The sequence below is a fragment of the Pyrgilauda ruficollis genome, unplaced genomic scaffold (assembly GCF_017590135.1).
Source record: "Pyrgilauda ruficollis isolate IOZ18807 unplaced genomic scaffold, ASM1759013v1 scaffold80, whole genome shotgun sequence".
NCBI classification, from domain to species: domain Eukaryota; kingdom Metazoa; phylum Chordata; class Aves; order Passeriformes; family Passeridae; genus Pyrgilauda; species Pyrgilauda ruficollis.
Window position 1 is genome coordinate 2,414,041 of NW_024529933.1, and position 16,281 is coordinate 2,430,321.

At 38.0% G+C, this 16,281-nt stretch overlaps 1 protein-coding gene across 1 annotated transcript in view; it reads left to right on the forward strand.

Annotated features, from left to right (window-relative positions):
- The window catches only part of SYT10 (synaptotagmin 10), a 33,214-nt gene that overhangs the window by 15,116 nt on the left and 1,817 nt on the right, over window positions 1–16,281 (forward strand). Inside the window, exons 3-5 of the mRNA XM_041487505.1 lie at window positions 3,096–3,660; window positions 14,726–14,846; window positions 15,183–15,354. Of these exons, the coding sequence (XP_041343439.1) occupies window positions 3,096–3,660; window positions 14,726–14,846; window positions 15,183–15,354 (858 nt within the window). The remainder of the gene's footprint in view (window positions 1–3,095; window positions 3,661–14,725; window positions 14,847–15,182; window positions 15,355–16,281) is intronic.

Consider the following 16,281-nt stretch of genomic DNA (forward strand, 5'->3'; position numbering starts at 1 on the left):
TTTGCCCTTTACTCAGCTGGAGAGGAACATGTTGAGCCAGTTCCCAAGAGGCATGAAGGCAAAAGTGAGGTGCTTGGGTTCGTTAAGGTTAAAGACAAACAAACATATCTGTTGGTTTTAGTGTTTGCAAGGAAAAGATTTTGTTCTGTCTAAATATCACCAGTGACCATGCTCTTTTCTGTAATTGGGCCAAAACATTGCTCTAATGCCATCTAGGAATGCTAGACCCAGGTCACCCTCATAAATCTCAAGTCATGTCATAAATCAGCATCCTATCCCTCCCTTTTGTCACAGATGTGGCAGTTTTACTGAGTTAGAAGTCAGCTTCATAGTGTCATTATGCCCATCAAAACACAGTTTTATATTAAATTTATGTACAGATTTGCTAATGCTCAAAATGAATTTGGGCAAGTCTACTATAGGGAGTGCTGCATGTAAGAGTCAGTAGAGGTTGGCATACCTGGATTTGCATATGTTGGTAGCTCTGCCGTATTTTAACAACCTGGTTTTCTGACATCCTTGTATTTCATTATCACAGTCATTAATCCCTTTGTTACTGCAGAACAAAAGAAGATAAATATGTTGCCATGACAACAATGAAACATCTTAATAATTAGCAGACCAATTAGCTGTCTTGGTGAAATGCTGTGACTCAGAACAGATACTAGGCACTGTGTAATTAGGACTTTGGTTTACTAGAGCAAAAGTGCTGCTGATTCTCACAGGGAACAGCCATACAAATGCATTCTTTTACTGAGTGACATCTCACAACAATTCAGTAGAGGATCTGAAGTGCATGAAGTCTGAAAATTTAAAAGAAAGCTCTTACCATAGGAATCATAGATTTGGGGTCTCATATATTGCTTTTGCTCACATTAACCCAGGTTGTCAAAAAGGCAAGAGAAGTTGAAGAAAAGAGAATTTGTCATGTACCTGTTTCTGCTCAAACTGATGTATAGTCATCTTCACTGTTTCCCCTGCAAAGGCAGTTTTAGCTACTGTTTATGTACAACCGGGTTTGAACATGGTCCCCCATGGCAGGGGGATTGGAACTGGATGATGTCTAAGGTCCTCTCTGACTCAAACTATTCTATGACTCCGTGATCCTCTGGGCATCTCAGTACAGCTGCAGGTGTGAGGAGCACTCAGGAAGGCCTCTCTGCACAGGTTTCCTTAGCACTGACAGAAGCAGCAGTAACACAGGTCTGCCTGGACCTCATTAGTAGTCAAAGAAACTAAAAAGATAGTCCCTAAACTGCTGCCTGCTCAGGAATTTATTGTGCTGAATTTTGGGTGGAGTTCAGCCCCTTCCCCATGTTTGGCACACCCATGAGTTCTTGTGCTTCTTGGAGGCAAAAGCACAAGAACAGCTGTGAAACTCCCTGAGGACAATATTCTACTTTTCTGACCAGTCATGGCCTTTTCATTCCTCACTCCATTCCAATGTGGAAACTAGACACTATAAATTCAGGGAGTTTTAACACTCAAGAGAGAAGAAAATCTTTCAACTTGTCTATCTGTAAAGAAAGAAAGGCAAAGTGTCTTACAAGAGGGGTGTGGTGTTCATCTAAATTTCACATCCAAACACCTGGGGTTTTTTGAACTACTTTAAGTCTAGACTATGTAGCTCTCCCTGCTCTGTTCTTGTGTTGAGCTAGGACTGCTCCCTGCACCTAGCAGGACTGAAACAGCTGAAAGGGGAAACATTCTTGTCTATTATGTAATAGCTGCAGATTACCCTCTTGTATCTCTGCTCAGCTGAACCACAGGAGTTTTGTGCTTCTTGCCTTCTGCAACCTCTTCACTTACAGCAAAAATACAAATAATATCTATGAAATGAGTCCTGGTTGCTTTCAAATGGACAATTTACATTTCTGTTTTAAAGAAAGAAACACAGCTGTGACAACTCTTGTTTTCAGAACACAACACCACAGGGAAAGCAAGCAATAAGGCAAGGCTACATGTGACATTAATAAGCAATTGATTGCAAAAAGCAGAGGAAATTCTGACAATCGTATTGTTCTTTAATGGCAACTAACTGTGCTCACAGGAGGAGGTGGTAAGCTTCTGCAGCACAGATTGTTGGGATAGGGAAGCACCAAGGAAATGTGAAAATGCCTAAAAAATAAACTGGATAGTGTCGTCATAATGGCATCTGCTGCTGATAAATGCTGTGAAGCTTTTTGTCCAGTGTTTTTATACTGCTCTAAGGTTGTATGGCACGCCAGGGGTTTGATTTCACTCTTAGTAGGAATAGCACAACTTTCCATTCAGATTCATAAGCCAAGATAAGCCCATAAGTACATATGTTTATGCAGCATTGTATTCAGAATTGCAAGGAATTTAACATACTGTTTCTTGCTAGTGGCACAGGAATCAGCTTTCTAATACACTGCATGGCAGACCATGGGAACAAAAGGAAACAAAAAAAGTAATGGCATAAAATTGTTGGCAGAACTCTGAAATGCATTGCAAGCAGAACAAAATATTCCCAGTGCTTCTGGAGAAAGCAACCTGCACCTCAGCATATCAGATACCAAGCAAGTGTATATAAAATGTAGTAGGATGGCAAAGCACTATGCTGAAAACCTCCAGACACAGCTCTGCCTTTTCCTTTCAGGTGCCTTTTACGGTCATCAGTGTGAAGGCTGGTAAATATTTAATTGGAAAACCACCATGGAATGCCTCCAAAAAGCAGAGAGTACTGATGAAAATTCTGCAAGTGCTTTTTTTTTTTTTTTTTTTCTGTTTGACCATACTTTACTCAGGCCCTAGCAAAGTGGGATCATGCGATGTTGGAACTGTCAACTTGTTCTGTGAAAGAACATGAATTCAGTTTCAACTGCACAGTCTGAAAGCAAAGTTATAAATATATTTATTTCTGGGACAGTGGGTGTCTCCTAGGCCAAAAAATTAATTCTGAATGATCATTTCCTCTCAAGGATGCTTGAACACTTGCAAAACACTGAAGGGGATGTGGAGAGCACTATTTTTTAATTCTTTTAGTCTTTTCACTAATTTGTTTTCTATTGAGAGATGGTCTTTTCCCAGAGATAACCATGGCTTGTTTTGTGTGTCTGTGTGTCCGTGTGCAGGCACAATTCCTTCAGGAGGCACTTACCAAGGCAGATGCAAGTGTCCAGTGTTGATTTTAACATGGGGACAGACCCAGTTTTGCAAAGGGGAGAGACCACAACCAGCATTGGGAGAATAAAACCAGAACTCTACAAACAGAAGTCTGTGGATTCTGATGGGCAACAAGAAGATGTGAAAACATGTGGAAAACTTAACTTCACTCTCCGGTATGATTATGAGAATGAACTTCTGGCTGTCACAATTGTCAAAGCCTTAGATCTGCCTGCTAAAGACTTCACAGGAACATCCGACCCCTACGTTAAGATTTATCTGCTTCCAGACAGGAAAAAGAAGTTTCAGACACGAGTTCACAGAAAGACATTAAATCCAGTCTTTGATGAAACCTTTCAGTTTCCTGTAGCCTATGATCAGCTCAGCAACAGGAAATTGCATTTCAGTGTTTATGATTTTGACAGATTTTCTAGACATGACATGATTGGGGAAGTTATTCTTGATAACCTTTTTGAAGTCTCAGATCTCTCCAGGGAAGCCAATGTATGGAAAGACATCCACTGTGCCACCACAGTAAGTAATGTTACAAAAGCATTAACATCATATTTTCATTTTTCTTTTGTAGTTTTTGGCAGTGTACCCTGTTTATCAGCAGAGCCCAAAATAAAAAACATTTAAAAAGAAGAGCTGTCAATATTTTCCTTTGAGCACAGAGGATAATGCTTGGGAAGGTATAAAATTTAATTACCAAAAAATCTTCTGGGAACATACTGTCATCTTTATGGCTCACTGTGTGTATATAAATTATATTTATTAATTAAATGCTACATCATGAAAGTCATTACTTAGCCAGAACTAATAATATTTTCCTGTTGGCAAAACATCTTGTCCTGCAAAGTGACCATCTATTAAGAAAAAGGGCCCATCTTATCCTGCTCTTTTTAGGAGATTTTCATAGGTTAGAAACCTTGGTAAGGAAAAGAGGCTGAAAATTCTTGAAGCATAAAATGTTCTTTGCTGACTGCACTGTGCTTAGGGTCCCCAATAGTTTTATCTGCATTGCTGACGGTTGCCAGAAAAACTCAAGAGGTACAAGCAAGAAGAATTAGGAAATAGAAATTATTTTTTCATTGTTGCAAGCAAGAAAAGGAGGTCTGTGCACAGGTGACAAGATGAATGACAGGCTACCAGAGAACAGCAGTCTCCAGATATTGCTTTATTAACCTTGAATTCCAAATTCTCCCTCACTAATGGGGATTTGAAGGGGAAAAAAACCAGTTAAAATAGTGAGGTGCAGGGTGTTTGTTTTGATTTTGATTTCAGTTTCTTTTCAACTGGCATGCTATTTATGTAGAAGTTTTGCCATCCCTGGTTCTGTGGGTGCATCCAAACAGAGTGACTCATCCCAGGGCTTCAGCACGGGCTGGATTCCCACACGGGGGTGAATGGAGGGCAGACCAGTGCTACACATCAGTGACAGGAGCTTCTCACTATCCCTTCTCTGCAGCCAGAGACTCCCCATGCCTTCTCACCAAAGGCTTTCATGATGTTCATACCTGCTACACAGGTCCAGGTCTGCATGTTTAGAAGGATAAGGAGCACTGATATGTCCTCACCAGTTTGAGCATGAGCACTGTGATCCCTGAGGAAAGAGAAATATCAGAGAGTGTAGAATAGTGGAGTCAATTTTGAAATGTGAATTCACAACAGTAGTTATTTATTTCAACTGCTGGCCCTACCAAACTGCTCTAAACAGCCTTCAGCACACCTCCAGAAATTTGGTTCTGTGTCTGCTTAGTTTGACCAACCTCAGACTTAAAGTAAATTTAAGAATTGTGTTCTCAAGCTTAAAATTGAATCTGTGTTTAAGGTATTGGAATAATAATCCACATAACCATTTTAAAAAATTTCTTCTAGCTTTGATAGCTTTGTGTTTTCTAGCTTTGTGTTTAATACCTTAGTAATTCCTTAAAAGCACTGGTCACTGGCAGCCGGTGTGTCTATGGGATTTTTAACTGATAACTAGAATGGTTTCAGCAAATAATAATCTCTGGACTGTTCATCACTGGTTTTGAGCAGATGGAAATGCCACACCAGATTATGCATTTGGGGTTGACACTAATACACATATGGATGAAAATGGTTGCTAAACTTGGCACTGGATCCTGATTCAAGTTTCTTCCTCACTAAGGGTTAAGGTTAAGACATGCAGTTTTAATGCCCAACTCACTCTGCTGGTGTTTTCCTCTGTGTCAAGCTCAAAAGAAAACATGAGGGTTTTGGATTTCAGCCTTTCAGTCAGTGTAAAGTGCTGTATGTGTTTGAAAAGGTTGTCTCCACTTAAACCATCAACAATGGCCACATAAAATTGAGATATATTCTAGTGCTGGGTGACCTCATCAGCTTTCACAAACCTTACCCTATACTCAGAAAATTATGCAAGAAACTGGCAACTGATTTTTTTCCTGGAAAAATTAAGCCTTCCCAGAAGATGTCCAGTAACTATAGGTCTATGTGCTGCCATGTGTTTTACTTGAGCTATTTTATGAAATAGGAATACAGGTTTCTAGTTTTGTCATTTCAGAAAGTGTAAGTTAAGAGAGCCAAACCTTCAAAGGAATAAACACTGTGCGAGATGTTAATCAGTGAGGACTCACTGTCCTAAACACCAGATCTAAATTTTACCAAAGTCACTAACTAGTTAAATGACTAGTGTTGGCTAGAGTCAACTGAACTTTGATAAACCTTGAAAAAGAAAGATTCAGTTGGTTCTGCAATTGGTGGAAAATCATTCTAATCCAAGCAAATATGCTTTGGTGTTCATAAAGAATCCTAGCAAACCAAACAGGGTGTGTGAGTGGAAAAAGCCATACACACCCACTAGAGCCCAGGAACCAAGATGCCATTCTGCAAATATATTTCTCTCATGCTTTTACTTCTTCACCTTTGCTCTGTTTTGTTGTATGTTGTGAGAAGTTTTTTGTCTCTGTTCAGACATGATTCCTACACCCAGTGGTCTGTTCATGCTGTTGCTAAATGATAGATGTGGAAAATAATAGAAGTGATAGATCAAAGAATTAGTCCAAAATTTAAAAAAACCCAATGGAAACAGACTCTCCTCAGCTGTGAAACGTTTATATCTCTTCCCCAGTCAAGAATTTTCTACCCAGAAGTTAAAATTAGGGTAAAACCAATTCCTATTACCAGTGTGAAAAGAATCTATTCTTATGACACCAAACTCTGCAGTCTTAAACACTACTAGAGAGATTTACCAAGAAAATGAATTGCAACATTTTGCCTGTGAAGGAAATTGCAGCAGGAGATCAGGAGATTCTTTGTTATACAACAAGTCTTTGTCAATAGCTAACAGAATTTTTAAAAGATTTGTTTGTCCAGCTATAAGGAGTTTTTATTTGGTACAGGAAATACAGTCTGGGAAAATCAGACTGGATGGTTGCACTGAGTCCTTTTGGCTCTATACCCAATGACTCTCTGTGAAACTACAGTTTTAATACACATTATTTGCTCCTAATAATAATTTGAAATTATTCTATGGAAGTGCAGGATTCTCACTCTCATTTTTATTCTCATTGTTTTCAGATGCTGATATTTATTCACATTTTGTAGTTTGGGTTTTTACCTTCATTTCTTCATTCATACGATTGTTTCTCTGTTGTATTTCTGTGTTGTTGTTGTTTCTATATTAAAAACATACCACATTATATAATATGTGGTAGCACTGTTTTAAGTGCTAAAGCATATTCCTTTCTTAAAGTTAGAATATTAATGTAAATTTAGAGCAAAATCAGTAGTGTAGGAAAAGTATCTTAGATATCTGATATATCCCCAAATTTTGCTCGAATAAGGGATCGAATTTTCAACTAATAATCCATCATTTGCTTCTGTTCACCTGATTAATTAAAAAAAAAAAAAAAAAAAAAAATCAAGAGTCAGCTTTGGACTACCTGTGAAGGTTCTTCATTATATTGGAATACTGTAATTCTCACTACACTTGAGAAAATGAATTCATAACTTTACAGGCAAACAAATAATATCAAATGGATTGTTTAATCAACATATGAGGCTTCTGGTTTTGTCAAGTGCTTATAAGTTTTACATACATTTCTGAGGTTTTGTTACTATCAAAATATACTGCAAACTTTAAAAAAAAAGAAAGCTCTCTTTTTGGAATTGCTAACAAGCACTTCTAATTTTCAGTGCCTTTAAATTTTCTAGGCAAGGAGTCCACTGCTTATGATCCAACAATTTCTGCATGTAACTGTTTATTAGGTTCCTATAATACTTTCTAAAATTATCACCTGCTTTGGAAACTTCCTCTAATGCTGTTGCCTAAAAACATTGGCAAGTGACTGTCAAAGATTTTTTTTTCTGAAGGTATCCTGTGAAGTCTCTTAGAGTAACCAATTATATGAAACCATGCAACTGGGAAAAAAATTAAAGCTCAGAATTTAGAGGAAAGCCATTCCCATTTCCAACAGTGATAGTCTCTTGGGGATCTTAGTCATCAAATTGTCATGTACTTGTACCCTCTTGAATTATCTCATGTAGACAGATGGAACTTGATTATTATTTAGTTCCCCAACAGCAGGCATTTCAGTACTGCAGTTTGCTCATTTGTGAAGTGGAATGTAAAAGCAGATTTTGTAAGGACATAATCTTCATGTTATGTCCGTGGTGCATAATTGCTGCTTCTAAAGCAATTGGAATATAATTAATAACATCACTGGGAAAGACAGAAGTGCTTAAATATATATATATTAAATAAGTAGGACAGTAACATTTATCTCAGTTCATTTATATCAAACACTTGCCAGAGTGGCAAATAAAACAGGTAATTCTGCTCCCTGCTGGCCTCTGTTATGGAAATAGATTTTCTGATTTCCTCATCAAACAAAAATGAAGCCCACCTCTGAATTTTACCCAGAGCATAATCTTTGCTTTGTTTTCTCCATCTCCCCTGTTTTGTAAGTGGACAAAGATTTAGACCTTTCTCTGAGTAAGGGAGTTGTGGTAGAGAGCTGACAGAGGTGTTTTTTGTAGCCCAACCTTGAGGCCACATTTTAAGGAGTGTCCTGTTTCCAAGTGTTCAAGGAGGAGCACTATGAGGAAAAGTTTTATCACCAGCAATGTAGCCAAGCCCTACAGCTACCCATCTTCATCAGAATGCATTAGGCCTATGAATGTCTCTGGAAATGCACCTGAAAAGTTCAACAGAACCTTAAACACGTGTGGAAGACTCAGGGCTTGCCGGTGTAGGAACATTGATCGTCTCTGTAAATGGGAAAGCCCCTTCTAAGCCAAGAACTGCTGGCACTTGCATTTCTGCTCAGGGCCAGTGATAAAAGGGATCCATGTGACAATGCTGCTGCTGAGCAGGTGAGACAATACTCTGGATCATTCTTTAAGCCTTTTGGAGACCTTCATTTAAACCTTTTGGAGACCTTCATTTATGTTTGGAACTGCTTTAGGCCTGGTTGATAACTAGAAAAGGCAATGGAGAAAGGGTGGGTTTCTGTCCAGTTGCTGAAGGCAGGGAAGGTTTCGATCATTATTATTTAATGTTTCTTTTCATTTGAGATGACAAATTATTCTAATATTTTGATTTTCTAGAGGCAAACTGCTACTTTCACTCTACCCTAAAACAGATAAATATTAGGTGAATGAAGAGCATGGTTTCCTCAAGGGATTTTAATATCTCTGCATCCAGACAGTGCTGTGGCAGCTGCAGGTACATGACTTGTCTGACCTGCTGTGCCCTGAGAGCTCTCTGAGTTTCTCACTGCAAAGTCTCTTTGCAGACATTGCACTGCAGCTCCAGAAAAGCATCTTTCCATGGGGGGCCACATACATTTGGTTCATTCTCCTGTCACAGTTAGTTCACAGAAGCACCTCTACTCTCAGCTGTTCTGAGACAGGAATGGGCTTCCTTGCTGCCTGGCAAGGTGTAACAACCCCCCGGTGCACAGGACAGGTGGTTCTGTACAGAGGAAGCAGCACAAGGAGCGCCCAGGAGCCTTCCAGGGCATCCTGCAGCCTCAGGGAGTCCTCCCTCTGCCATCAGGGCTGCAACCAGCAGCAGAGCTTACCCAGAGCAGCCAGGGTGACAGGCTCAGACAAGCCCTCCACAGGCAGACGACGCAGTCATTATAGAGCAACAGGCCCCGCTGCTTCCATACTGTCTTCCACAGAGGCAAGAACAAACATAAACTTAATTGATTCATTTCCCAGGGCAACAGCTCAATCAGGAGCTGGTGACAAGAGGAAGGAAAGAACTGGGTTTGATATGCAAAGAATAACAGAAGACGAAAATAAATATTAGCAGAGGGGACAAGGTTTCCAAAGGAAAATCCCCTCGAGAGGTGGTAGAATTAGCTCTCCAGCCTCAGCCTCACAGAACTTTTAATAATTTCTGTGATAGCAAGGGTACCATTAAATTCTAAATGCATAAATGAGAAAACAGACTGGTAGATTTCTCTTCTGTTCTTTACTATAACTCTTTGAACTCTTGCTAGATGCTTCAAAACCAGGAATACCTTAATACATTCTTAGCTAATTTTCTCAGGGCACAGATCTTCTTTCTCCTTCCATCCAGCTCCCAACATTCATTGTTATATTTTATCCCTGATTCTTGAAGCTTAATGTCAGTAGTTTTTATTGGAAAGCAGAAATATATATAATTTTTTCTAAACAGAGAAAGAGAAATCTGTGTTATGGGGGAATTATCTTCCTGCAATATTTGAGTAATCCAAAGGTCTAACTCTGCCAACGCATTTTTCTTTAAATTTACATACTATATAGAAGAACAGTTTTCAGTGTTACTAAAGGAAACAGCTAAAAATCTAGAAAAGCAGATGATTGAATACCTTCTTAGGTAGCTAGAAAATTACTATTATTATTTATTATGGTGGCTTACTCAAAATATAGCAGGAAAACTGAGAATTAAATTTGCAATTAATTTGGTTAGAAATCAAGTACAAATGGAATTCATGCTGCTGCTAGTATTTTTGTTGTGCTACTCTTACATGAAGTCTTTAAAACATCATTCCAATTACAATTAATAGGAAAGTAGTTCCACATATTAAAATTGAGATTAAGAACTGAAGTTGTTACTGTGGATTATGATAATATAAATGATAAATAAAGAATCAACAAGTAATTTTTTGAGAGAGTCTAATTTCTACTGCACTACTAATTATGCAGACACTTGTTATTTTAACCATAGAAATTAATGACAGAGTAGTAACAACAAAATCATGTAAATTTTCCAGTTCCAGTAGCATTTCTATACTTCATTGTAAGAATACAGAACAAGTTGTTGTTTTAAGATTTTGTTTGAAATTCCAAACTTGAAAAACTAGTGGAAAAGAAGAGGAAACAAACATCAGTGAAAAAATGGTCCAAAGTTCGCTTGTGACTCAGTAATAACACCTTTTTTCATATATCAGGTCCTTATAAGATTTTCACCCCTGCTATCATAGGAAATCGGTTAATATGTTGGCACAGAGGAGGGAGACTATGAAAGTTATTAGACTATCCGTATGGCAATAAACAGTTTTCCTGTTCAGTTCCAGAGTTATGGGGTTTAATACCTGAGTAGAGCCACCCTGAACATGGAAGGATCTATAGCCAGCTTCCCCACAGAACTTGTGGAGGTTCCTAGTTAAAAGTTCTCTCTTTTATTGAATTTTGTGGAAACTACTGAGAAAATTAATTGGAGTAAGTGGCAGCAAATCTTTTTCCAGCAGCAGCAGTTCAAAAACCTCAATCAGTTTAATTGATGCTCCCCTACAAGTTCTCCAAACTTCTCTTCATATCCCTTCCCTTTTATCCATATTGTGAGGAGCACAGCCCCTGTAGAAATGCTACAATTTTTACAGGCATATATGTGGAAATGAGAGCACTGGTGTCCATTGGGTATGACAGCAAATAGAATAGAATAAGAATTTTTTTTTATTTCTGACTGTGCCAACTCCTGGACTAATTTCCCAGGGGCCCACAAAGCAGAGAATGTGGACAGATCCTAATGGATCCATCCTAATGGAAGTAATGGAACAATATTATTAGCACATTCTTCCATGTGGTTACTAATGTGGGATGAGAATTATGCTAATTTAAAAAATCTGCTAATTTTAAAAATTCTGTAGCTCAAAACCCACAAAGTTCACCAGAATAACTGATATGTGCATGTCAGACCATTTTTTCTTTGTTTTATTTTGTTCTAGACCCACCATACCAGAAAACGGATGGGGTAGAGGTAAAAGGGTAGCTATGAAAGTAGCTGAAGCTGGTGGAGTGCTGGCCACTGTTTAGTGGTGTGTGGTGGCTGGTGGATACAGAAGGGAAATAAGTGAAGGAGAGATATGAGGTGTCAACAAAAGCTTCCATTTGCATAAGTGCAGCTGTGCTCAATGCTGGTTTTTCTGTACCTGTTATTGGAAGCCAGTGGGAGGCAACCATTACAAGAATCCATAAAGCTAGCTGTTAATTGAAACCCAAATTTAGTTCAAGAAGAAAAAGAAAAATCAAAATAGGTTGATGAAAGAGATGAAGTGTCATGAGAGTTATCTAAGTCATGTGCAATTTTCATAAAATATGTGGTATATGTAAGGCAATATGAGGATTATTTAAAAATATGGACAAATCACAACCACTGGATTGTGTCTTGTGAGTTGTGTTTTGTTTGAGGCACACTGTGATGCAGATGTGATTGCTGGGGGCAGTCTGTGCCTTGGTTTTTCAGGTTTGCTTGTACTGAAAGGCTCCTGACAGACTACTTGCCTCAATTTAATTATCTAGTGAATTACAAAGTGAAAAAACACATGAATTTTCCATAGCACTGAGATTCTAAATTAAATTGAATGCTATATTTAAATCTCAACTAAAATTAATAATGTTTAAGGATCCAGGGAATTTAAAAATTTTACTCATGATAATCAGTGTGATTAACAAAGACTGTCATGAGAAGTTTAAAAAAAATAACGAAACAAAGAGTTACTATGTTTAAAATCTAGGTCTGAATCTGTGCTTTCAGCTCCAAATTTATGAATCTCTAGTGCTCAAATTAACAATAAAAGTGTGTGTGTGAAAATGGACATATCTCAGACATTTTTTCTTTGCAATACCCACTTTCTTATACTATAATATATTGGTATAATTTTAATCTTAATTCTTCCAAAGAATATTTAGAACTTTACACAGTCACTCTCCTATATGAAGAAAGACCACCAGTCTTGGCAGATCCTCAGAGCAGAAACTGCTTTTCTCTGCCCCTCAAAAATGTAGAGTAACAACAGAGTGAGTTTGGCAAGATTTTTGAACAACGCTTCTTTTAAAGTATTTTAAAATATTAGTACATAGTCTGTATTCTGCTTTATCAGCTGAGCTCACACAAACCTTTAAGTGTCTACCCAACTCCTCTTCAAAAATAAATGACAGAACACTCAGGTTCATACTCCCGTCTTCAAAAATTATATTTTCTCTATTCACCGACACAGGCCATCTCTATGAAGAAGAAAAAATTAGATCTTTTTATGAGCTACCAATGGTGTTTTGTGATCCATCCCATCTTCATCATCTTTCTCTACACAGACCATAGGTAACTTTGAAGCACTGAAACTCAAGGAACTCTATTTTCTTTCCAAGCAAAAGAGTGAGATCTGTTTGATATATGGACATGAGAAACAACCATCAGACTCTAAACTCAGAGAGTAATGCCAGCAGGAGAAGCTCTGCTTGAAACAGTGTTCTTGAAACAGATATATCAGAACTGTAAAATACAAATCACTTGCCACTGTAACAAATTAGTGGAAAAAAATTATCATTCAGTTGTTCAAGTTTTATTTGTTTTCTGAAATAGAAATTTTGGTTTGGTAATTTAGTCTCTGGCACAAAATTCGGCACTCTTTGTGGAAAAGAAAGGGAGAGGTCAAATAGCTGTATTTGTCCTGTATGAACTGAATGAGCTCAATCATTTTGAAATTCTGAGAAATCTGAAATTCTGACTAGCATGAAATTTTCCCACAGTGCATGTTCACATGCTTTTCAAATTAGTAATTGTCAAAACAAAATCCCAGCAAAATGACTGAACTTGTGGATTGACCAACCTGCAAAAAAGTCAATATTTTACTACCACTGCAACAGAGACTTTAAAGCTATTCTAAAACTATATTCTTCCATCTAGTCTGCAATGCAGGGGGAAGAAAAACAATAACAAAACAAAATACAAAAAACCTCACACCCCAAAGCTTGTGATAAAGTTCATCTTTACTCAAGAAAGATGTGAAATACTTGTTTCAATTTAGACAGAGTGTCAGCCTGAAGGAAGTCAATAAAACTGCTCACAGCAACTGAAGAATGTGAACAAAAGGCCAGTCTTGTCTTATAAAAGTAAACAATATATTTTTCATCTACACAGCAATCATTATTTAAATATGTTTCATTTAAAAATATATTATGTTTGCCTTCTGATGCTAGAACAGCTGTACAGTAAATTCCAGCAGCTCTCAAACGAATTTGTGCTCTCAGGGTAACTGTAGGTTAGACAGATAAAATACTGAAGCTGAGATGTTAAAAATAAGTTTTTAGTATTAGTCCAAAGAAAAAGTATTTTGAGATCACATGAGCATGCTTGAGAGTGGCTGCCTTACAGAGTGGCTTCCTTACATGCCCCTTACAAACTCATATCCTAAGTTGTTAATACACAATTTTTTTTGGGGGGGTGGGGAGGTAGCAAAGGAGTATTTAAAATTTAGAATATAACAAACATCTCAAGACCTAAACTTTTGCAGCACTAGGATAATTGTATAACTGAGAAAAGGAAAAATTAAGAACCCTTAGGTTACACACCTCAAGTATTTTAGCATCTAAACTGTATGGCAACTTCTTATTTCGAGAGTACTTAGCACATGGTCTCGAAATAGAACCTGTCTCTTTGTGAGGAATATTAAAATTCATATGGAACCTATCCATCCTTCTGAGTATATTATCCTCCAAAAAGTTGTTGTCGAGCCAGAAAAGCTGTAGGTGCTACTCCTTTACTTTGCTTTTCTTCTGAAACAGAACAACCTCTTAAAGCACATTAAGGGCAGTAAAGAGAGCAACTTTTATGAGCATGTTCTTCTTTTTGAAGCACTTTGACAGGACTAGCTTTTTATACACACAACTGTGCAGAACTTATTCTCCTGCATAAATTTCAGTGTCTAAAGGGCATGTAAATGTGCATGATCTAAATATTCCATCAGATTTCTTTCTATTTGGGTTGATGGACTATGAGTGTTTTCAAGAGCAAAACTCAACATTCTACTTTCAATTTCACTTTTCCATTTGTGTGAATTCAACACAAAAATATCAGGAATCCTTAAAGTTTTGTCTCTGATTTTGTTTTAATTTCTCAGTTTAGTAATTGAAGATCTTGTCTCTAAATTATTATTTGTCGTTACTCTTCCTGTACTTTACAGAAATAATTTTTGAAAATTGAAAATTGCTTGTGACTTCTTCAGAAGCATCTGAGGCTGTAAAAGAAACCTCTCTCCATGTTAAAAAAAATATTAGTTTTGCATGATCTGAACTGAATTTGGGTAGCATGATCAAGTTTCTAATAATTGCTATTCTTTTTCAGGAAAGCATAGATTTGGGTGAGATCATGTTTTCCCTTTGTTATTTGCCTACTGCTGGGAGAATGACTTTGACAGTCATCAAATGTCGGAATCTCAAAGCAATGGATATAACTGGTGCATCAGGTGAATCTACTTCTTTTAAAAAAGGCAGAGTCTATTCAGGAAGGGAATGAGTAAGAGCTCCTTGAGTTTTTTGTGTCTAATACGGCAGTGGGATGGAAGTAGCAGAGAATGAATACAGACCCTGTTTAGATGGACTGGCAGCCAGTGTGTCTGTTCGGAATGGCTGTACCTTTCCTTTGCATTTACAGCATGATGAAAGCAGTGCTTTCCAGGATCATTCAAATCTTTGCAACCTTTTACCTTAGCAATATAACTTTTCTACCACAAATATTGTTCTTATGCTACCATTTGAATGGCTTTGAATCCTAATGCATGAACTGGTTATCTGTTACTCAGATCCGTACGTCAAAGTGTCGCTGATGTGCGAGGGACGTAGGCTGAAAAAGCGGAAAACAACCACAAAGAAGAACACGCTGAATCCTGTTTATAATGAGGCCATCATCTTTGATATCCCTCCAGAGAACGTGGACCAGGTCAGCCTCTCCATTGCAGTCATGGATTATGACAGGTAAGCACAGTTCACTTTCTGACCAGAGACAATTCCTGATCACTGCAAGAGACTGCTTTCTGCCTTGAGCTTGCAAGCAGCTTCAGTGTCACAAAAGATAAAGCCTCGGGACCTTTTCATGAAGTTTAAAGCTTCCACACCTTTTCAAGCACATGGCATTTTATCTGTGTCATAAATGACTGAGATGAGGAAGAAATATGGCTCAATTTTCTTCCAGACCACTAGGCCTGACATACATTCCTGTCCATTTCTGGGGGCTGGACTACGTGTTCTAACTTAAAAAAGTCCCTCACACATCCAATTTCTATTTAAATAGCAGGTATTTGAAACTAAAGAAAATTTCAATGACTAAAAAGGAATTAAATGCTAATTACATCATTAAACTAAGTCACAATCATTTCTTTGATTGATTCAGTAAAATAATCTTTCAATATGTAACCTTCAGTATGTAACCTTTGGGTTCAGCACTCACTGATAACATGTCTTAGGCTAATTATCTATGGCCTCACTGAGAACTGACAGGAAAAGACTCTTGCTTAGAGTGCCTCAGGACTGCAGGTTGATCAAGACTGTGCCTGACAGAATCCTGCCCAATCCTGCTTCATTCAAGTGCTATTAGCAATGAGCTCTTGAGATTGCAGGGCAAATAAACAGTGAAAGTCCAATTTAGTAACATCGCCCTTCAGATTGTTTTCCCTTGCCATCAGATTCCTGGTTGCTCTCCAAGTTCTGCCAGGAAGACTCTCTCAGTCAGACGTGAGGGTGGCACCGTGGTACCATTAGCAGGGAAGGAGCACAGCAGCCTGCTCACTTTCAGTCCTCCTCAGCTCCTCCCTTCCCAGCACTTGCTAAGGGGAAATTGGAAAGCATTATTCTGAGGTACATAGAATCAAGGTACAGAAAATTACTTTCTGATGTTCCTCAACC